This window comes from Schistocerca piceifrons, chromosome 3, assembly GCF_021461385.2.
Source record: "Schistocerca piceifrons isolate TAMUIC-IGC-003096 chromosome 3, iqSchPice1.1, whole genome shotgun sequence".
Lineage (NCBI taxonomy): Eukaryota > Metazoa > Arthropoda > Insecta > Orthoptera > Acrididae > Schistocerca > Schistocerca piceifrons.
In genome coordinates, this window is record NC_060140.1 from 506,484,456 (window position 1) to 506,508,570 (window position 24,115).

General features: G+C 39.0%; 1 protein-coding gene across 4 annotated transcripts in view; it reads left to right on the plus strand.

Annotated features, from left to right (window-relative positions):
* Positions 1–24,115, plus strand: part of LOC124789688 (TIP41-like protein) — a 66,026-nt gene that overhangs the window by 36,558 nt on the left and 5,353 nt on the right. For all 4 annotated transcript variants that reach the window (XM_047257128.1, XM_047257125.1, XM_047257127.1 and 1 more), the window contains one exon: positions 22,884–23,045. In XM_047257128.1, coding sequence (XP_047113084.1) covers positions 22,884–23,045 — 162 coding nt within the window. The remainder of the gene's footprint in view (positions 1–22,883; positions 23,046–24,115) is intronic.

Below are 24,115 nucleotides of genomic sequence, written 5' to 3' on the forward strand. Positions count from 1 at the left end.
CGAAAGAAATTCGTAAGTGAGCTCGACGATTTCAGCAAGAATGTGTTACGGCGCAAAATATTTAACATGTATAGCCAAGGTGAATATCCTATGGCAGATAAATTATGTTCCTACATGACATAAGCTGAAAGTTTCAACAGCAGCAAATCCCCCATGCTCAGAATATTAAGGGAAATGTGAATTAAATACAGAAAGAGCAATGACGGAAGAAAACTGCTCTTAGAGAGGAGTGACATTGTAGCAGCAAGAACTGTGTTCTTGAGAGAAATGCACAAGATAAAACAAGCCAGAAAAGCACGTATTTATTATCTTGATGAAACATACATTCACCAGAACCATTCAAGACCAATGTGCTGGAAGACAAGTGACGACGTTGGTGGCCTGAAGGTTCCTGTGGGAAAAGGGAGATGCCTTATTGTGCTTCACGCTGGTTCTGCAGAGACAGGCTTCATAGTTGAGAGTAAATTAATATTTAAAGCATCGAAGATGAAGGAATTAGATGCCTATCACTCTGAAATGACCTATGCTGTCTTCAAACGGTGGTTTGTGCAACAGCTACTTCCGTACATGGCAGAGAATTCTGTTATTGTCACGGACAACACAAGCATGCACTCTGTACAAGTGAATAAGGCTTCTACTTCAAATACCAGAAAGGATGAAATTATTTCATGGTTGTTGTCGAATGGAATTCCTCACACAGCGTCACGGACTAGGGCAGAGTTACTCGTGCTCGTAAATGCATACAAGCCTAAATACCGCACTTACGAGATAGATGACCTGGCAAGACAGCATGGTCACTGAGTGATCAGGTTACCACCATGTCACTGCCACTACAATCCTATTGAGCTGGTATGGGCACAAGTTAAAGCCCATATCTCAGAAAGAAGCAGCACATTCCAAATTACTGATGTGGAAAGACTCACACATGAAGCAGGGAACAATGTAAGCATATCTGCATGGGCAAACTGTGTCAGACATTTGGAAACACTCCAGGAGGAAGATTTTAAAAAGGAAATCGACAGAGACTCTGTGATGGAGCCTTTCATAATTATTCTTCACGATTTGGATTCATCTTTATCAGACAGGGAGGATGAAGACGATGTATTGGTATACCTGTGACAGTACTGCAGTGGTGCAGTAAGCATTTAAACATATATTGTAAATCATAAGCCTATATTATATAACTTGAGTCTAGATTTGCCTGGCCGGTAAAGTAATTATAAAAAATTTCAGTTTCTTACGCAATTTTTTTGTGGACTTTGTTTAAAGGTTGTCTTCAGTGATTACACTCTCGATTTTCTTATTGAATTATCTGTCAAAATATGTAAAATTTTGTTTGTATTTATGCTAGTCGGACTGCTGTCTTCATTTCTGAAAAAGTAATTGTTCTTGCTTTCCCGAATATTAGGCCCAACAAACAGCATGTGGAAACTTAATTGACAATAACTATGTACAATAGACACAATATCAACAACTATAAATTAGTGCGGTGCCTAGAAGCAGAAAGTGCCTTTGGTCCTTTTAATAATGATTTTTAATGTATGACAGGCTCTTTTTATATTTTCTGAAATATGATGCTTTCAGCTATGTGCCGAAAAGATGCTCTACATGTAGACTGCTCAGACGTTTGCTTAGGTCACTTAAAAAACTGGCATGTAAAAATTTCACATGTGCGAATATTTCCCCTGCAATCCAAATAAATAATTTTGACTACAGATGGTAAGCCATCACAGGGTGAACGTATTCTCTGAGTTCGAAAGAGAGACAGAAATACCCCTGTATGTGCCGCTATTTTTCCCTGGTACTCACACGTATTGCAAAACATTTTATGCGTATTATAAAAATTGTTTGAGTATTAGTAGGTATACATTTTTTCACGAGGTTTCTTCTGCTTTTTAAATTTTATTTTTCAAGACAGCACAAGAAGGTTGTATTTTCTGAGTTAGAGTAGGAAAGATAAATAAATGTGCAGCAGTTTTCCCAGTTACTCAAAACGGTACTCTTGTGTTGATCGACAGACACAATAAACAATGCAAGTCTGTCTATTATTCTCGCCAATGTTCATATTTTAAAGGCAGACGATTCGATGACAACGCCTTTCTCACAAAGACGTATACGGTAGGTATTGCTGCGCTTGTCACCTTTCCTGCATGCGCGCCTACTGCAGTGCACGGCGGTCAGTAGCCAACAGTCGAATCGAGCGGTAACGCATAGTGTGGGTGCACTGCCATGGATGGTAGCTGGCTCCCCCCACTACTAACAGCTGACTGCGCAGAACCCCCCCACCACCCGCCAAGATACGTGACACATGCTCTAGAGATAGTGATCCTAGGAATATATCATAAAAATTATAGTCATTTGCTGTGCATAGCCATCTTGGAATTCATGGCTAAGTTTTGGTACCCAAGAAACATGTTTTTGGTGTGTTTTTTGATAATGGATAAACATTTTTGAAAATGGGATGATGGCACTAATAGACTAAAGTGTAGAGAATATACCACTAAAATTTGAACAATTTTCTGGTGTTACGTATTTAGATATAGGTGTCTGACAGCGAAATACTGCTGAAAACTGTTCCTGCCCCCCCCCCCCCCCCCACCCACCCAGGGATCGCCCATGAGCTAAATGGTGCCTTATAGTGTGCTGTAGACCATATCTAATGATCTAATGCAAAAAGAACCAGAACCATCTGATTTGGTCCACTTGCCTAAGCTGGAGGAAGTGTGTAATATTCGAACATTGACTCTGTACTGTAGGATAGTTACAATAAGGTGATTCTTCTGTTGGGCATAGAAATGGTCCCAAGTGCGAGGGATATCCAAAGCGCTTACCGTACCTTTCTATCACCAATAAAATCTGAGGTATGAGCCCTGGAAAAATCCCATTTTTATGCACAGTGTTTTGGAGTGCACAACATGTCAACACAGGTGTCAGAATTTCCTGGACTGGCAGGTTTTATGCTAAACTTACTGCACTTGAGGATTCCTAAGCCTGAATTGTTCCTTTAAGTGCCTTGACTTTTTAACCACAGCAATTCTTTTAGTACATTAAGACCTAAAATGTATAGATGCACTGACATTCTTCACCTATCAGTTGACTGTGATATGTATTGAGTGCAGTGTTAATATTTTTATGATAAGGGATTTGTGTTCAGAAAGGGCTGGGTTTACATCTTTGTTGAACCATACTGTTTAAATTTTTTGCGGTTTCTATGAATTAAGGCAATTCTGGGGAAGTGGTAAACACATTGGAGGTTAGTGGTTTGCCATTCCACATAAAACCATGTTACTGAACAAAGTTACAGCAATTTAGTATCTTTTACAAATTTTTCTAATGCACTTCACACATTAAGGATAAGTAAACTTTTTCACTTTGAATAAGGAAGGGGAGTCTTGAATTGAAACCATGTGTGAAGTGCACTTAAGTGTCCACAGATCTTCTGTTGTGTGCTGCAGTTGGCAGTTGTTTATTTTTTATTTTATTTATTTTTCTCTCTCCAGAATGTGTCGCAGTTTCTGTGGTTGTTGTGGTGGTGGTAGTTTTTGTGGTTCGCTTTCGGTTAAGGTGGGACCTGCGACCACACCACGATCAGTAAATATGTTTACAATTACTTTTATCATAAATGTTATTCTGTAGTGTATTTCGATTTTTGAGGTAGTGGTTAGGGTGGAACCTAATAGTTCTGCAACATTTGGTGTGAGTGAAATGAAATACCAGCCAACTTCATTTACATAGGAAACCACAAACAAGTAATGTGATTGGCTACCTGTGTCTGACCAATGGTTCGCTGTTTTCACTTCACACCACTCATCACGCAAACTATTACCAACAGCAGGATGCAATGGAAAAGGTGCAGACACTGTAAGTGCAGATTCACCAAAATCACTCGCACTACGGCGGCCGGTAAACCAAAGTCCCCTTGTTGTCACGTGTGAAACACCCCAAATTGCGTCAATACGGTGAAATATGATCTTAAAATGTGCTTAGGGTATGTAGAATGTTGTTGATATGGTTATGAATAAGCTTGCTTGTTTTTGACTGAAAAAATTGTATTGACATGTTAAAAAGGTGCCAAAGTATGAGTGAAATCTCAAAGTTTTCAAATGTTGAAAACAAAGCTTGTTTACTTTGTGTTCTTACAGAAAAAAATCCATCTTATTTGGCAGCAGGAAAAAATAGTTTTAATTTTCTTACCTACTCTTTTGAATAAAAAATAAACTACTGTACAAAATTATGAAACAAATCTAGAGATTACTCAATGGAACAAAAAGTTTGTCTATAGGAACTTTAAAGTAAAAAAAACCTTTTAACTTATGAACATTGAAGGTCTAGAACGCTTCATTAGAATTTATTTTTTGGTAAAAAAAGTCCATAATGGATTTTTGTATTTTGGCTTGAGAAACTTTTGTTGTGAGAATATATTTCCAATGTTGGAACGATTTTGGGGTAAGTTGCCTCCTCTTGTTGGCTGATGTACTCCAGGGTGGTTCATAACCAACTGTGTGAGGAATCTTTTTGTCTGCTTCGTCATCAGAGATATTTTATTCTGATGCTTTCTGATTGGGTACAGTTTGGATGATTTCTTCATCAGTCAAATCAAAGAAGTTGGTTTCCATCCACGCGTCTTCACAGTCCAGTAGCTTCTCCAGTAAATTCACCAAATTACCTCATTTTCAGCTGTTTTTGGCATGTCAGCTTGAGTTTCGGTGTTCCTCCTCCTTTCCACCACTGATGAGTTGCCTTATGATCTAAGAGTTTTTTTCCAAGACTTAATGAGAGAAATTGGAGGAGTTAGATTCCAAGCTTTAACAAGCCAGTGAATGACACTTAAAACATTGATATTTTTTTTAAGAGCTTGCACAAAATCTTCTTCAGCATCAGTCAAACCAAATAAGTATTCCAGCAGCTTGCATCTGTAATGTTTTTTTCATTGCCTCAAGAACACCTTGGTCCATTGGTTGACATAGAGACGTGACGTTTGGCCTGGAGAAACACAACTTTAATATCCCCATCTTGTAGATCATCTGGGTGAGAAGGAGCGTTATCCACAAGAAGTAGCACTTTTCGAGGAAGTCCGTTATCCTCCATGTATTTTTCTAGAGCTGGAACAAACTTTGCTTGGGACCACTCTTTGAAGATAGCACTGTTCTTCCATGCCTTACACTGATTCGTGTACCACAATGGCAAAGGTTTATCAGTTGGTTGCTGTCTAAATGCTCTTGGTTTTTTGGATTTGCTAATTAAAGTAAGGCGCAGTTCATTATTGCCAGTGGCATTACTGCATGTGAGGAAAGTAACTCTTTCTTTGCTTTTTTATATCCAGATGCCATTTTCTCTTGTTTAGGGGCAAAGGTTTTTCTTGGCAAAATTTTGTAATTCAACCCGGTTTCATCACAGTTGTAAAGTTGATTGCCAGTGTAACCTCCTTTGTCAATGATTGTGCGCATTTTCGTCTTAAAATCAGCGATAGCAACATCATCTCCAGATAATGATTTGCCAGTGATGGCAATTTCACGAATGCCATGCTGCTTCTTGAACCGATCCAGCCAGCCATCACTTCAGAGGAATTTTTGCTCCTTTCCTTCAGTCAGCTCATAAAAAGTCATCCCTTTTTGACAAAGTAGAGGACCTGAAACTAGTACACCTTTGGCTCTTATTTGTTCATGCCACAAAAATAAGGCCTCTTCTAACTGAGGATGTGCACCTTTTATCATTGTTTTTCGAGATTTCATTGTGCTGCCTGATGCTTGGATGGAAGAAAATTTCTCAATTTCTGACCGATTTGTCTTCCAATCAGTAATCATACTATTACTGACGTGCAAATCCATAGCAACTTTTGTGAGTGGCTCACCAGTATCGATTCTCTGCAAAGTGCAAAGCTTTTGTTCCTATGAGATCACATTCTTTTTTCGTTTCGCGCCCTTATTCACATTAAGCATGTGGTTTTTTTTTTACTGACACTCGACTGATTCTTTTTTGGTTATTGGCCACTTTTATCTTTGGACATTTTAAAGCATGTAGTGCGAGCATGAAATGTTAAATTGAAGACACACAGATGCACGACTTGACAACACTCGAGACAAAGCTTTTCACTTTTGAAATCTGGCTGTGGCAGCCACCGAATGAAAACATTCAACACATCTACCCTCTCTCCCCTGTCCTACCCAAGCCCACACGGCCACACAACAGTGTGTTGTATATTCACTGTTAAACTGTTAAACGCTCGACTTTTCTCATGTACCAACAGCAGGCCGAACTCATTTTTGGTTTCGACGGGGCTACATTGTGCTGTATGGAGCAATATTGTACGTACTGCACTTCAAAGAGTTCCAATACAGTAGATGGCAATGGCATGAAGCCATGCAATATGAACAAGAAACATGCTAAAACTGCAACCAACACACGCACGAATTGACGACACTAAGACTTTTGACACTGATTAAGGGGAGGTTTTCTATCTTTGGCCTGAAAAAAGCATGTTCCCTGAGAATTTTTTTCTTGGGATGTGTTATAGATATCAACGTCGAATTTAGTCAAAATGTTTATTGATATTTCCTCTACAAACTGATTTTTTTTTTGACTGGAAATGTTGAAGAGCAAAGGCGGAATTGCCAGTGGAACGAAACAGAATTTCGATGTTGACCTCCATGCGCGGTATGTCACAGGTCAGCCGGCTCATTTGAAATCAAAATTGAGTTGACATAAGCGAAGTATATAAGATTCTCTAGGAGTTGTACCTCGTTTAAGTTATTTGGACCATAGGAAACAAAATGGCGGCCATTTGAAAAAAATAGGGTTTTTTCGTCGATTTTTCGACTTTATTGGCCAAGTAAAAATATTTATAATTGATGGATTGGAATAAAAGTGGTACAACTCCTAGACAATTTAGTTAGTTTCATCGAAAACAAAGAATCATGTCAATCGTTTCAGTAGATTTGAAGTTACCATACCGCGTGATAAAGAAAAAGTAATTTTGAGAAAAACGTTTTCGAAGTTTCAACTATATATAAATGTAACTTACGTTCAATCTGCTATTCCTGGTCCTCTTCCTCATAGAGAGCGTTCTGCTCGATCTGGGCTATCCTGCGCTGCTCCAGAGCTGCTCGTATGGCCGGTGACAAGCGCTTTTCGGCCACTTGAATTTGGTGGTCGTCCGAATGCTTAGCAAACTGCGTCAAATAGAATCACAGGGTGACATCCAACACTGTCATGGTCTTCAGAATTGCTGTATACCCTTCATTGAAGCAGCTCACTGCCAGGAAAGTCGCATCTCCACAGTCTTCGCACCAGAATGCAAATGCTTGAGGGCTAACTTCCAAACACACGCATTCAAACTTTCATTTCAATTTTGTGTGTTTCCCCCCAAGCACCAACTAGTTTCCCCAGCTGGACAATTTTGGTGTTGTGGGTGGTCATCTGTCAAACGCTTGTCGAAATACGTTGCCCAAATTGCCTTCTTCGTCTGTTCCATCGAATTGAAATGCCGTCGGATTGCCAAGCCATAGTACGTCATAAGCTCCTTGATCAGTTTATCAGTTTGTCATGGTCAAGCACATAGAATCATTTTTTGCGCTACAAAGTCGAATTTCCCGGGAACAAAAACTGGTGCGTGAAAAAGGCCGATTTCAGGTAGGTGCATTTTTTTGTTCAACCGTGAATAACAAATATTTCCGTCCCGTATTCGCAAAAACCGTTTCAAGGGTGGATTCTAAACACTTATGCAAAAATGCAATTTAAAAAAAAAATGATTTTTTGAACCAAAAGATAGTAACCCCCCCTCCCTTAACAGTAGATTGCCAAAAACACTAGCAAATGCATGGCTCCAGATGGAGAAAGTTGAAACTTGTGAAGTGTCAGTCTAGCTAGCCAAAAACGTAGCTGGACGATGCACCAGACAGTGCCAATGTGAGCTGTGAAAATCAGAAAAATTTGTTTGTATAAAGCGAATTTTGGATAAATGTGATTTGGATAAATGAGAGTTTACTGTACATATATTTTAGATCATTTGGTGTTATGAATAATAATTACATTCAGAAGAGGGCTAATAGAAATGCAAAAGTCTATATACATAATTTTGTTGCTTTTTTATATCTAGCAAAATTTTGATTCTACAGCAGACATGAAAAATCACGATATTCTGAAAATTAATTATTTTTATCCTAAATATTACTTAGTTCTAGGCTGTTATCAAAGAATTCTTAAGTTTCTGTATTTGACAAGCTATGTCTGTAAGGCATATTACCAGAATTTCATTTTTTTTTAAGTATACATATGAACAGAGGAAGGAGGCATATAGTAATGTAGCACAGCAGCTGATGCAAAATAAAACCACCACCACCACCATTTAATTTTGATGTTATGGTGAGCATACCAAATTCACCTTATTACCAGCATATCCATTGACTTCAACAAATTTATGTTAGTACATACAGATCACACAGTTGCTGGTATCTACCTAGATTACAATTCTTTATAAAGGCCATGATTACTTCGCAAGTATTGCATCTTCTGATGTAAATATAGTGGTAACACTAGTTGGAAATTTCTATTTCTGATGACTTATACTGTTCCTCAAAGTTACTTATTACCATACCAGTTGCAAGATGCAATTTAAATAATGTTCTAGTGATGACTGCGACAATCAGTATGGGGAATCAATATACCTACCCAGGTAAGCGACTGGGGAAGTTGTATCCAATGCTGGTTGCACATTACTGTCTCTCCCTCGATCGTCATGATTCTCTCCTTTCTGCATTATTCACCCTCTGCAATATAGTTTGATGTATTGAAATCAAGGACAATTAAGTGCCACTATTGTGTCCTTTCTGAGGTGGTCCATGCACTCATTCTGTTGTAGGACTTGGTACAATGTGATTCATTGAAAGTCCAGAAAAGTTCCATACAGCTGCAACTCGATCACCTTCTGCATTATGTTCAAATATGAACTTCCTTGGCCCTGCATATGGCTAGAGTGCTGATAGCTGATAGTGTACTTAAAAAGTCAGATGTGATTAACATCTTATTCAGTCCAAGGTGACTGGAAAGCTTGCACGATTTCCACTTCCCCTACCATAAACTGTGATGATTTGTTCTGAGATGGTGGGGTGTGTAAGAATAATTTTCATTGGAGATTGGAACAGAAGGAGGGAGTACCCACATGTAGTTTAACAAATATTTTGAACCTATTAGTAAATTTAATTGCATATAGCCACTGCAGGTGCAGCATTACCTAGAAAATATTGTTAATATTTGGTGTTTTCATTTTTGGGTAGCAGAAGAATGTTCCTGAACCAAGTATCTGATGAAAAGTATTTTTTATGCTGGTTAATGTGGTGAACTGGGTAGTAAGGAACTGCTCCTGTTGAGCAAATGTTGCTACTAAACAGTGTACTTTTTGTTTTAAGAGAGAAACAATATATTGACCAAAGAAGAGGCTATAGCCCAGTTAATGTCTGGACTATGGGGGTTCTTGAATTTATATTCTCCGTATAACTGTATCTGGTAGGAACTGCCACTGGATATGTAGTTTCTCCCTAGCTTCCAAGAGGAAGGCATTAGGTAAAATTAGAAGCATCAGTCTGATACAGATCCCAATAGAACAGTACCGTATTTTGTGTAATTTGCGGTGGTAGAAAATTTCACTGTAATCCAGTTGAGGTTGCCACCAGCGATTGGTGTTGTTTCAAGATGTGTGTCCTGTCAGGTATGGGTGAACATCCGAAAAGCTTTCTTCATTTATTGTAAACATCTGATGTGGCCATAATGGGTCAGTCATGAGTTGTAAATTAGTCTCAAGAATCTTGCATTGAAAGTCACTATTATCATATTGTACTTCAGTATTGTGTGCATACATTTATGCATAAACATCACTAGTTGTGATGTGTAAATACTTGATGAGTATAGGAGGTAGAAGCATTGAGTCATTGACAGGCACACACAAAAAAGAAACAAAACTTCCTAGCTGTTTGGAGTAAGCATTTCTCAAGATAGAGTACACTGGATGCACAGTGCCAATGCTGTATTTTGGCATGTGGACTAGATTAGGGTGGGGTTTGTGTCATGTTGGATGTGTAGAGGAGGAGAGAAGTGGGGAGCTTGGAGAGCGGTTGGGGGTGGGTGGCTAGCAACTCGGAGACAGGCAGCTAGAAATGCAGGATAGAGGGATGTCAGATGCAGGTGCTTTGCATGTGATGCATGGGGGTCAGAGCCAGAGAGGAGCAATGCACGCAGAAGGTGAGGACGGGATGTGTATTGGGAATGGGTGATAGGATGGAGGGAGAGGCAACTGTTGGGTGGAGGGTGTGGTGCAATAGCAGTGAGAAACAAAGTGTATCAGCCCAACACAAGGCAGAAGCATTTCAGTTTAAAGTGTCCATTGACCCTAATGTGTAAGAACACATATGACCACTTCCTCCCCTCACCTGTTCCCAGATGAATTGGTGTTGCAGTTTTAATTACTATTAAAATTGCCAACTGTACTCTTTTTCTGTGATATCTTATATCTTATGTCAATAGTATGAGCACAAGAGATAGATGCAAATTTCAACCCAGTATATTATTTCCAGTGTGTTAACAAATAGGTCTTGTGAGAGTTCATTGTTTTTTGGATGTGTAATACATAACATTTATTCTGTCCTTCATGAGATTCTGAAAGAACACACCCTTTTTTACATTATGTTTGCTATATTTAGATGCAAGAGCAGTTAAATATTCATCAGAAAGAGCTATTGCAGGTTCACATTTTGAACAGGCTTATGAGAAAAAATTGGTATGTTCTGAGTACAAAAATATACAGTAGAAATATTCAAAGAATTCTTGATCATGAAAAGGGAAGATGAGCAATAAATATTATGATGTTAAAAGGAGTATGGACATTAATTTCTTTCCAGTTCATTGGGAGTTTACCAATAGTAAATATGTGGAACATTGAATAATTTTACTGTTGCATGTGCTATTGTTAAATGCATTTTTATTGTTTGCTAGTGATTTTGTATTTAATTTGTACTAAGATTAAAGCATCTCTTTGGATCATTGCTCATTATTTTAATATTTATATAATTTGATTACTCAGATTCAAAGTGTGTCTGAAGTTCTTCTCTAGTCGCCAAACTCATATTGAATATCCATTAACACCTTTTTCAAAATAATGTTTGTAAATTAATTAATTCTAACAGTTTGAGAAAAGAGAATTACATGAAAACTGGGCTTATTTGTTCGTTCATTGGTAGATTGTAAATAACTTACTAAACAAGTCCTGAACAAAACAACAACAATAACAATAATAATAATAATAATAATAATAAAAAGATCCTTCCATACAGAATAACCTTTCTAATGATTCTTGGTAACTGTGGTGGAGCCTTTGGATTGAATGGGATGGCCAGAGTGCTGTAAATTCTGTGCCGTTCCTCACGTCACAAACTAACAAGATGCATTGCCACATTTCACGGCCACACCTCATTGCTGCAAAAAGTCTGCAACACAAATTAATGCATACACAAGAAACCGTATCTAATATTTTCTGTAACAGTAAACATTAATTTCTTTGCACAGACCACAATAAATTATAATCAGGTATTTAAGAACTTGCAAGTATTTGTCCAGAGATGGCGCAAAAGTGAAATAAAACTAATTTTGTGCCATTAGACAAGCTGCCATTGTAACTCAATGAGCTTTGCTTAATATTAACCTAATCCAGTCGTTCTATGTAATACATGAGTTATTACAAGTGCTACTGGCACAACTTTTAGGGAAAGCTTTAATAACAGTTGTCCAGTGTAACTTCTAGAGAGAACAGTTTTACAGCAAAAATTGTCCAAAGATAACATGAGTTTTCAACTCGGGTACTTTCAGAGAACATATCCTTATTTTAAATTCATTCCATGGTTTCAGTCTTAAGGCATTCAGGTTTGACCATGTGTGCCCTCCATGCTACATCTTCATTCAAAATACATCATGCTACCACTAAGTTAACACTTATAATCATAACTAAATATAATTGTGTCATAGACTAATATTAACATTATTACTCCTTGTCCCTCTCCCCCTTTCTTCATTTAGTCTCTTTGCTCTCTATAAGCTTTCCATATCACATAAAAATACACGTTATAACTTTAGCTCCTGGGGGAGGGGTGGGGAGGGGGGGGGGGGGGGAAGAAGGAGGGTCGTGGTGAAGCAGAGACTGATGATGACTTAGATGTTAAGTCCCATTAAATCCTTCGTCAGCAGCAGTGTTATATGTCACAGTCCAACATACAAGATTTCCTAACACCACCATACTTAAGAGTTTCTCTCTTTTTATACTTTTCTGTATGATGGTGCAGTATACTTAATGTGAACAATCTTAGGTTATTGTTTTACAGTTGCTGGAGACATAATCCCATTGGAATACTTTGATCATGTGTCAGTATTTTTTGTGGAAGCTTCCAGTAACAGGGTGTATACGACCCGGGAGATCCGGGAAAAACTCGGGAATTTTTCATCCAGGAGAAAACCGGGAAAAACCTGGGGATTTTTTAGAATTCCGGGAATTTTTCATTGTTTTAGTTTTTGGTTACATTTTTGTAAATTTGACTAGTAAGAACCAATACTATAAGAAAGAATATTACTGTATCTCGCTACTGCAGAATAATACTGCAGCAATAAAACACGAACGAGAGAAAAAACGAAAATAAAACCTAAGTTGAAAAGGAAATGCGCCATACACAGGAACAAAACACAGTGCTCGTACAAGCGTCTGCCAACATCAAAATTGTGTCAAGGCTTTAGGAAGACTATGAAATGTTTTATAACAACAAATTGCCTCCGATGAGCGTGACGTCACAACTGTTTACATTAGATTCGTTTGAGCGGTTGCGGGCGAGCTTATGCGCACGTGCAGTTGAGTCGCGTATGAGTAGTACCCTCTCCCGCTTCTGGCTACAGAAGTGTGGCAGTTAGCTGTATAAGCAATAGCAGCAAGCAGGCAGATGCTATCCGGAAAAATTTTACTGGTGCACCTAAGCTGGCAGATTCACGTATGCGCAACAGGCCCGAAACTAGGAAGCGGGGGCAAGCAGGGGCAACTATCTGTCCCGGGTGACAGTTTTCGGGAGGGGGGGGGGGGGGGGGGGCACCAAATTCATATTATTGAGGAAAAAGACCTTGTTTCACAAAGCGCCTAGCACCCAGCGCACGTTGGTCTATTGATTACTCATATGATTTTGAATGCATCCCTGTTGGTTTTTTAACTTTTTTGATCAAATTCTAGGTTGATTTCCGAATGAATCATAAATTAATTTTTGAATGCGTGCATAGTGTACGTGATGTCTCTGCTAGGGCAATCCCCGTCGCATCTAGAAAAATACTTTCTTGCAGACAAGAGGGGACGGGTCTATACGAGCTGAGTGAATAAAGCCGAAAGGGTGAATGACAATCGCTGTAAACTGTTACTGGTTGACTGGGTTTGCAAATGATCAGTGTTGTTATAATTACTAGCGAATTCCACCGTTTCAGGGTACCAGAGTGGAAATAAACGACTAACAGGAATAACAGGCAACTAAGATTACGTGTTGTCTTCTCCGTGTATCCAAGAAAATGAAATTTTGACAGAAAATTTTTGGCCAGACCGGTACACTACAGTCCCCGGCTAGCAGCCGCTAAAGTTCTATTCTGGGAGTAGCGCAGAAAACGCGTTGTACGAGCTCTTTATAACGCGTAACCGGAGAACAAATGCGGGATAACTAAACCCATGATTGTGGCAGGGTTAGTGAGGTTAACCAGAGAAAAATTTTGACACTGGCAGGAATAGTTACAGAATTAGTGATGACAAGATTGTTTGTTAGAACGAGGAAGAAGAACAAACGGAGACTGTCACAAATTATGGAAGTATATGACGATTCCAAATTTATACAAAAATTACATACTACTACTTTTCGATCTCATGCTTCTGAAGCTAGAGAGTATGAATGAAGTGTGAAATTATTTCCTAACAAAAAACTTTTTGCTTGTAGTAAGCCTAATGGGTTTTTTATATTGGTGCTTCCTGAATTATATTCTGTCGTGTTATAAAAATGACCATTTGTGCCAGAACAGTCTCGTTTATTTGGTGTGTGTAACAACTGCTGCAATACTAGGCAGGCCTATTTCGTTTTATCTAGCAGACAGTGACAACGTTGACGAACTTTGATGGCATAATAGATTCTTTCCCAGAAAGGAAAGTACGCCATATAAAGCTGCAGCAAGATTAGAGAGGAAAAAAAAAAAAAAAAAAAAAAAAAACTAGGACTTAAGAATTGAAGAAATGTGTACTGTCTTGCTTGTCTCTTGTCTTTACTCGTTTTATGTATCCTATATATAATTTTATGTCACACAGAACAGCAAGTTATTAGCTAATAGGCAGTTAAGACTGCAAATTTTCTGAAGAGTTCTTGTTCTGCCAGTCACAAATAATCCCACCCAGTATTTAAAAAACAAAAAAAAAAAAAAAAAAAGAGAGGTAAGATGTCAAACCGGTTGACTGGGATCAGGAGAGGCACCACAGGGCATTTTAATTTCCACTGTACTCAACACAGGTTTGATGACATCCATTACAAAATATTACAAGTTTGAATTCCATGGAGCGAAATACAGTGACGTACCGTAGAAGAATGCTGTATGAAGTGGCGTGGCACTGCACTTTGACACGCTTAAGACCTAATAAGGTGTCTTACGTTGCCTTGATCATATATGTTTTATGTATCAGACACTTAAGAAAGACGTGCGCTACAATATGAAGATATTTTTGAAAAGTCGATTTTTTAAAATTTTTGCGTCCTACCTCAAACGCTCAAGGGATGGAGAGCGCCACTATCTAATATTGGCCCAGTTCAGAAATATCGTAGATCGGACCTGGTGCACAGAACAGTCTAAGTTGTAGTGGGGAGGTTGTAGCCTCCACGTGACCCGTGTTTACGTTAAGTAATTTTGCTGTTTCCTCTTCGTTTATTGCTCTCACGTCAAATGAAAACAAAACGGAATTCTGTGGTCGGGAGCTATCAAGTGAATTAAAATACATACTCATAATTATGGAAGGCTAAAATACGTTATTAGTTTCAGATTTTATTTTGTTTCTACCTTTATGACAGTCGAGCGTTAATCGCCTTGCAGAACAATGATGTTATCTTTGTTGATTTGTTAAAGAAATTTGACTTTAATTAATCTTTTCTGCTGAGGCAGTCAATTTATTTGAAACGAAGTGTTTAATTCCACACTATTGCCTAGTTTCAACTGTTCACTACATTTCAAGTGCACGTTTTCTTCGTCTAGCAAGTATGGCATTATGCCATAATAAAGAACCAATTATGAGATAATCAGTACTGGTACATCTGAATCTGGACATACGAATGTGCACTTTAAGCCGAATTAAGCGTTTTAGTAGGGTTCACAAAATCCCCATGCTCTTGGAGCATCCTCTAACTTCTTGTTTCTTTTATGACATAATGCAAGGTCTTTTAATGTTTTACACGTACGAACATACGGGCTTCCTGCGTCATCGTAGCTGCGCAAGCACGCCGACGCTTGTCATCTGGCGTAACTACTGAAACGAATATAACGTCGCGGGAAAATATTCCGAATGGTTGTTTGAAAAGCGTTACTTTCAAGTAAAGTAAATTTCCTTTTACACAAGATGAACTCTGTGCACCAATGTCCGATGAATTTCTTAAAACAGAGCATTTGACTCTCATTCAGAATTCAAATCTTTGAGAACAACCATTTAGAATATTTTCGAGCCCAGAAGGTCAGACATTTATGTCGTTGTTAAATAATTTACTGGCACATTTCTCTGATGTATCTTGAAGTGAAACGTGCAAAAAAGATCAACATTACGTGTGAAAGCCTATCTTCTCTTGCAGCTTATTAATCTTAGAGGCCAATATTATAGGGTACGTGAAAGCTTTTCTTTTCTTTTAGCAACACTATGTATATTAATTTAAACCATTACCTTTCCCGATTTGTGTGCTCGCGCTACTTAACAGTGATGTTGCTATTGGCTGACTACATCACGTGTCCTATGCTCTGAATATCCGCTGTCATCAGCTGGCGAGATCGCTTGACATGAGCTACGACTGGCTTACAAAAGCGCATTGCAATCTTGATTTCAATTCTACGGAAAGTAACATGCGGTGTTTGGTGGAATTCGAATTTATACTTTCGTAATACGAAATATGCAGTGTACATGTTGCTGCACGTCAGACATCTTTCCAAAACGTGTCCCCCCCCCCCCCCCCCCCCCCCTCCCATCTGAGTTTAGTTTTCTAAAGTGCCGGGAAATTCTACGCCGGTGTAAGACCACAACCACTGAAAGGATTGATAACTTTTACTGTTCTGAGGAAAAGTATACTCTTACTTAACAAGGAAAAAGTGTATTTTCATCCGGGAGAAAGTGTATTTTTAACCGGGAAAAATCCGGGATTGTTTTTTCGTCGTCCACGTATACACCCTGAGTAAGGGTTTTTAAGGGTTGGTACAAATGTAATTATGTTTTAACTAGTTGAATAGGAAGAGCTCTTCATGATAATTTGCATTGTGGAAAGCAGATAACAAATTGATGTTTCTCTGAGTCAGAAGCAGTAAGAAAGGAAAAAGAAAGTCAGGGAAACTGAAGCCAAAGGAGCACAGGAGACATACCCCAAGGACAGATTCCCTCCCCCCCCCCCCCTCCCCCTCCCCAACCTCAAGACGGCCCTCTCCCCTCCCAGTGTCATACTTCACTGATGGGCTGGAGGATAGTGTTGTTCATTGATCCTATAGAATATTCTTCCTCCACTCCCTATCCGAAAACTGTCAGCAACTAGATCCTCTAGATTTGAGAAGACCAGATCAATATAAAAAAGTAAATCCAGATGTGCTGGTAAAGTAACTGACAGTCACATACCAGGTCAACTAATCCTACAAAACTACAGAGTAGCCACCCCTATAAAAATAAAATAAATACTGTTCGTGATATTAAAGTGTAAAAAATGGTACAAAATTATCCCCAACACAAAAGATGACACAATCCCATGCCCCTAAAATATCAGACTCCTTTCTTAAAACTGTTTGAATTGATTGTAATTCTGTGAGATCCAGATGCATCCCCATTTTGTCTATTATTTGTCCCAATAACTTTGTTTTTTTTTTTTTTTTTTTTTTTTTTTTTTTTTCCCTGCCAAACTGTGACTTCATCAGCTTTAATGTAAAGCCTCCTCATGTAACGTAGTTATAAATCTGTCTAATACTTGTAGTTCCTCTTCCCATGTTTTGAAAATTACAAAAATTTAATCTACGTACAAAATAATTTTATCCCTGCAATCATTCCTTAAGGCCTGGGCTAATGCCTGAATGAATACTGAAATTGGTAGGTTCAGTCAAAAAGGTACACACTATATTGAAAATATAGACTTTCAAGTAAAAAGCTGTAAAAGGCCTTGACTCCACAACAAGTGAACTTTGCCAAAACCCATCTATTAAGTCCATTGTGCTTATATACTTTACCACCTTAAACTTGACTACTAACTCTTCGATTATGTATGGTCTGTTCCTTTGCATAATTATAACTTTATTTTAATTTCTAGCATCTTAACACCATCCTAACATACGAATCTGCCTTTTTCACCACCACCACACAAGGATTGCTGTAATAACTACTTAACCTTTCAATAATTCCCCACTTCATTCTTTTTGTCCGTGACACTCAGCCTCTTTGTATGCAATGGGATTATAATAAGGTATAACAAAAAAAGGGGACAAGAGCTTTGATTGCAACTGACAACAGCATGCTTTTATCATACATGGTTTTTGAGAAAGTACATGATGCTTACTTAACAGTAGCTTCAACTGCTCTTCCTTCCAACAGTTCAGCTTAGAAATATCCTTGTAGTCTATCCCCATCTCATCATCTGTCCCATTTTATTTCTCTTTACCTTGCAGATTTTCTTGACTGCTTAATCATACACACTTGCTCTAGTTATTAGTATTTCATGTTTGTATTTCTTTTGTTAGGTCATTTCTGTAGTTAAACCTTCATACGGAAATACTAAGGTGATTTCTCCAAATCAGTTTGAACTCTGAACTCACTATGTAATCAGCTCCCATCACAGGGATTGGCAAATCTCTAAATACTAATGTGGATTAGTCAAAGAAATATCCCCCAACAATCATTACCACTAAAGCTTCTGACTTGATAACTTTCATGGCAGCACTCTCATAATCCATATCACAGAGACAGAAAAAGCAGAATATGTGTATTGCCTCCCACAACTGCAAATAACAGCTTGGTCTACTAAATGTGTTCAACTGCCTGAATCTAAAATTATATCAGCTACCCTCCCCTCTATTACTCCAGTCACCCTGTTTACTCTGTTATATGGGGGTCTTCAGACTCTTCTAATACGTCATTACACAATTTGTCTTCTGCATGACATCTGATTAATATGCTAACACTAATTGTCGGAACTTATTCTGTGGACTCTGATGGCTGGTCCCACACTGCCAGTTTTCCTTCTTGCTTCTCTTCTGTCTGTGTAGTTTTTCCACCTCCATCCACTATTCCATTTTCTACTCCTCCATTATCATTCCTTCTTTCATTGAGTTCTCCTCTTTACGCCCTTTCATTTAAAATGACAAAATTCAGAGACTTTACTGGTCACATATAGATTTGATTTTATGTACATAGACTGAAGTGGTGACGTAAAATTTGTACCAAGGCCGAGAATTGAACCTGTGCCTCCTGCTTACTAGGCAGATGTGTTAGCCATGAAGGGAGGATTTAAAGTAGACTGGGGCAACTGTTAGAATTTGGATTGAGGAGAGAGACATGCCAATGTAATCTGTGCAGTTGTGTGTACCACTGTGCTAAGGTGGCTTAATGGCTAATGTACCTGCATAGTAAGCAGAACACCTAGATTTGATTCCTGGCCTTGGTACAAATTTTCGCTTACAACTTCAGTGTATATACATAAAACCCTTTCATTTGTTCTCCGGTTATCATTTCCATAAGAGGCCATCTCCCCTATGGGTGGCTTAAGCCCCATTCTCTCTAACACATCCATGTGTTCCAGAAAATCCAATAAATGATTGATTAACGGAAAATCTCATATAAGATGTGAAACAAATACTAACAAAGAGATAGAGGGGCTGGCCAGTACTTACCTCAGCTCAGTACAGCCGATAGATACACATAAAACAGAACTGAAAATTTACATTCCTAGCTTTCGGAACTTTGTTCCTTCATCAAGGAGGAGAGAGGGGAAAAAAGGGGAAGAAGGGAAAGTGGATTCAGTTACTCACAACCCAGGTTATGAAGCAACAGGGAAAGGTAAACAGGGAGGGTAAGCAAGGATGGAGGCATGGTTGTCAGAGGGAAGCCAAAGATAGGTACTGTGCCAGCTTCAAACCAAAGAGGATGCATACAGAAGTAAAGAGGTATATAGTATAAAGATAAACACAACTATGTAGGATGAAAAGATGTGTGAAATGGCTAAAGAGGAAAGGGAAAGAGGAGAAGACTGAAGAGTGAATGGGAGTGAGGTTGTTTAACGTAGGTTCAGTCCAGGGGGATGGCGGAATGAAAGGATGTGTTGGAGTGCAAGTTCCCATCTCCACAGTTCAGAGGGACTGGTGTTGGGTGGGAGAAGCCAAATGGCACATACGGTGTAGCAGGTTCCTAGGTCCCTAGAATTATGCTGGAGGGCATGCTCCGCTACCGAATTATGCTGGAGGGCATGCTCCGCTACTGGGTATTGTGCATCTCCTAGGCGGACAGTTCGTCTGTGTCCGTTCATGCGCTTGTTGTTGTCATGCCGATGTAAAAGGCTGTGCAGTGCAGGCATGTCAGTTGATAAATGACATGTGTAGTTTCACACGTAGCCCTGCCTTGAATTGTGTATGTTTTACCAGTAGCGGGGCTGGAGTAGGTGGTTGTGGGGGGATGCACGGGGCAGGTTTTGCAGCGGGGTCGGTTACAGGGGTAGGAACCGCTGGGTAGAGAAGGTAGTCTGGGAATATTGTAGGATTTAACAAGGATGTTACGGAGGTTAGGGGGGGGGGGGGGGGCGACAAAAGGCAACTCTGGGTGGTGTGGGGAGAATTTTGTCAAGGGATGATCTCATTTCAGGGGTTGACTTGAGAAAGTCATATCCCTGGCGGAGTAATTTGTTGATGTTTTCGAGGCCAGGATAATATTGGGTGACAAGGGGGATGCTTCAGTTTTTGTCCAGTCTTGCCTACTAATGTATTTAAAAAAAAAATTAAAGTGTAGTGTAGCAAGTAATCTTATTCTTCTACCACTTAAGTTAATATTTCTGCTAAATAATCTTCTTTTATCAGTTCATCCAAATGTCTTGCTTTGTTAAAATGCTATTCAGCAAAATCTTTATATCCCCTCCATTGAAATCCATAAGGCATAAAGTTAAAAAATTCCAACCTCAGTTTCTTTTGAACCTTCTCTAGCCAGTGTTTACTGTTAACAGCTAATGCAAATTCCTCATATGTTCCAAAACCATCCATGCGTAACATAACCCATTGGGCAGCTCCCCCTTCAAAGCGACTCAACACACATCTAATTTGTAATTTATCTGTCCATGCTTCAGGTAATAAGTCTTTAAATGCTTTAAAAATGACATTGGTTATTCGTCACCCTCAGGTCCGAATGCCTGAAAGTGATTGGCTCCGATTCCTCCCACACTGAAAATACCATTCCTCCCTACATTTGTCACTTTTAAGTTGACTCTCATGTACTGTTCCCCATTGTAGTTACCTTTGGCACCTTCCAGTATGAATACTTTGTTTCTGTGTCCAGTTTTGTTTTCTCTGTATAACACATATAAGAATCCACCTTTCTGACAATTCAGCACAGACAGGCTTGTCTTTAATCATTTGCCTCACCTAGTGGTAAATTCTTGAATGTTTCTTCTCTGTAATCCTTCCTCCTCCCAGTTCCACCACCTTTACTGTGATTAATGACCATCATTTTTTTTCTGAAAATTGATCCTTTAACTTTCTAGCAACATTTTCCTTCATATTATTTATCGTCTGCTCTATTTGCCTATCCAATCACTCTCTCTGTCTACATGTATAGTCATCTCAAATTTGTTACAAATAACTTTCACCTCCAAGTCCTCCACCACCTCTAAGCCACTGGCTACCTTTTCCTCAGTCTCAAGATAGCTCTCATGCATTATTACAACATTTGTCTATTCTCGTAACTGGTCCATCCATCCATTTATTTGTGCAGTGATAGTCCTCATCCTGGCATTCATTTGTAAAATTAACACTTATTTGAGAAAAATTTCCATCCATTTTATTTTCTACTTTGTCTATATTTTTATTTAATTTGTCTAACCTTTCATTTAAATGGCTAAATTCATCATTCATTATTTCCACAAATTTAGAAATTCTCTCATTATCATTACTACCTACAATCATTGTCATTTACAATACGAAGTATTATCACTGAATAAATTTCTCTACATGCAACATACTAAATTTAACACAAATGAACTCTACACTGCTCAGCCCTAGTGATTCTGCTAACACCTCCAAACAGTTCCACCATTGTTGCTGTATCTGAAGTGAAGTGATGCGATGCTGCTCACTGTTGTTGTCAGCCTGGTTGTTATCAGTAGATGCCCATATAAGATGCTGTGATCTCGCCTACTGGCTTCAACTTACATGCTGTCATCTGCTGGGGACAAACGTGGCCCACCCCACCTGCATTATTGTCAAACTGCTGTCGATTAGGTAACTGTTTGTTCCCTAGTGTGCACTCAGACACCAAATCGTCAAAATGTAGGTTAAAAGTTATTTATTTTTCTGTTAGTTAGCACTTAGTTGGGATCAATACCTCCAATCAGCTTCTCTCTTGTTCATGCTTGGCAGACTTCTTTGTCAGGTACTCTTATTTTCAATCCGAAGTTGGCAAAGGGTCATCTGATGGTGGAAGGCAAGTACGATGCCCCTCCGTGGATTGTTGTAGATTTGCTTTATTTTCACACACACACACACACACACACACACACACACACACACAAACAAAAGATTGGAACCAGTGTGATTCTGATTTCTCTTCTTGTAGCCAAACCTGTATCAAATATATACGGACATGATTGTTGAAAAAGTATCTGGCATTTAACTCATTCAAATTAGTCTGAGGAAGAGGATCCATGAAAAGTGGACTGATTTATTCAGCTGTTGGTAGCTGGCACTGATCTTACTGTACCAAAGTACTGAACATTAATAACATAAAAAAAATTTTCACGTAGAATAACCCTCCTTTGGAATCTTATCCTTCTCATGAAGCTTTCAGAACTTGAAGATGGGTGACCAGAGTGCTGGAAAGCCCGTGGAAGGCATGTGCAGCACAAATTCGTGAGATGCACTGCTGCATCACTTGCCATATGACATTGCTCTGAAAACTCTGCAACATAAATTAATATACATAAGGAAAAAAACTATATCATGGTTTGTATAACAGTAACAATTACAGTTTCTCTGATTTTCATGGCTCTACATAAACTTTGCTCAAAAAGAATAAAATATCTGAGCAGTCTTAACTTGTTAGTATTTGGCTAGTGATGGCACGGAAGTGCAATAAAAATACTTTTGTGCTGTTTCACCTGCACCTCTACCCCCCCCCCCCCCCCTTTCCCGCTCCGCTCCTTTCTGCCTCCACAAGAATAAAATTCTCATTCTTTTAAGTTTCCTCCTAGTAAGATTTCAGTTGGTGTGATAAGGATAAAACTTAGCCTTGTCATTGACTTACAAATAAAATACTTTAACAGGGTATTCTTGATTTTCATAAATTGTAAAAATCAGAAAATACAATATTTTACTAAACACGATTAAGCATGAATAATTTTAAATATTAATTATATTTTCTTTTACAGAGGGTAATGCCAAGTAGTTTCTTTGTCTTGTTGCGGTACTTCCTGAGGGTGGACAATGTCATGTTGCGAACAAATGATACTCGGCTGTATCATGAATTTGGAACAGATTTTATACTGAGAGAATATACATCTAGAGCAGCTCAGGCATCCGAAATAAAACATGTAAGTACTATATAGTTGTGCTTAGATTGTGACTTTCTGTTAATATGGAATACTTCCACAAAAATTCGTTAATTTTTTATATGCTGCTCATGCAATAAGCATATTGAAGCGAGGGCGAGTTCCCATCTCCAGGTGAGAAAGGGGTAATCATCGCCTAGAGTGGGACAGCTATCCCCTAATTACTCTCAACAATGTTTGCTGTAAGTTGCTCGAGCCAGTGGTATTGTTGACTCTTTGAAACTTGGGGCCTTCTGGCTCTGTCCCAGAAAGGTTTTTGCCAAGGCCATTCCACTGCTGATAATTTTCTCTGCCTGGAGTCTGCCATCCAGACAGCTTTCCAATATTTGTCCAAAATGTCATGTTGCACCGTACTTTCCAGCTTAAGAGTTGGTGCGTCCCACAGTACTCCACATATCCAAGAGAATGGGGCCCTGCAGGGCTCTATATTAAGTCGCTCTCTCTCTCTCTCTCTCTCTCTCTCTCTCTCTCTCTCTCTCTCCAGTGGCCGTCAGTGAGCTAACAACAGCAGTAGAGTCTTCATTATTGCCCTCCTTGTATGCTGACGAGTTTTGTATTTACTAAATTACTATTGCTTCTTTAGTGTGAGTAATGCTGAATACGGACTGCAATGTGCCATTTGAAATGTGCATGACTTTCAGTTTTCAGCCACCATGACTCATGTCATGCACTTCTGTCATCTTCGTACTGTTGATCTGCAACCAGAACTTTACCTCAGTGACCAATTACTCGATGTGGTGGAGACTTATCACTTTTTGGGACTGGTCTTCGATGCCCTGCTGACATGACTTCCCCATCTTCGCCAACTTAAGCAAAGTTACTGGCTACACATGAATACACTTTGCTGCCTGAAAACACCAGCTGGCGTGCAGACCAAACTACCCCTCTGGCGTGCAGACCAAACTACCCTTCTGCAGCTTTACAAAGCCTGATCATGTCTCCTCTTGGTTGTGGGGCTCTGGCAGATGGTTCAGTATGGCCCTCAGCATTGCGGTTACTGGACCCTATACGTCACTGTGGGGTCTGACTTGCAACAGGAGTCTTTAGAACTA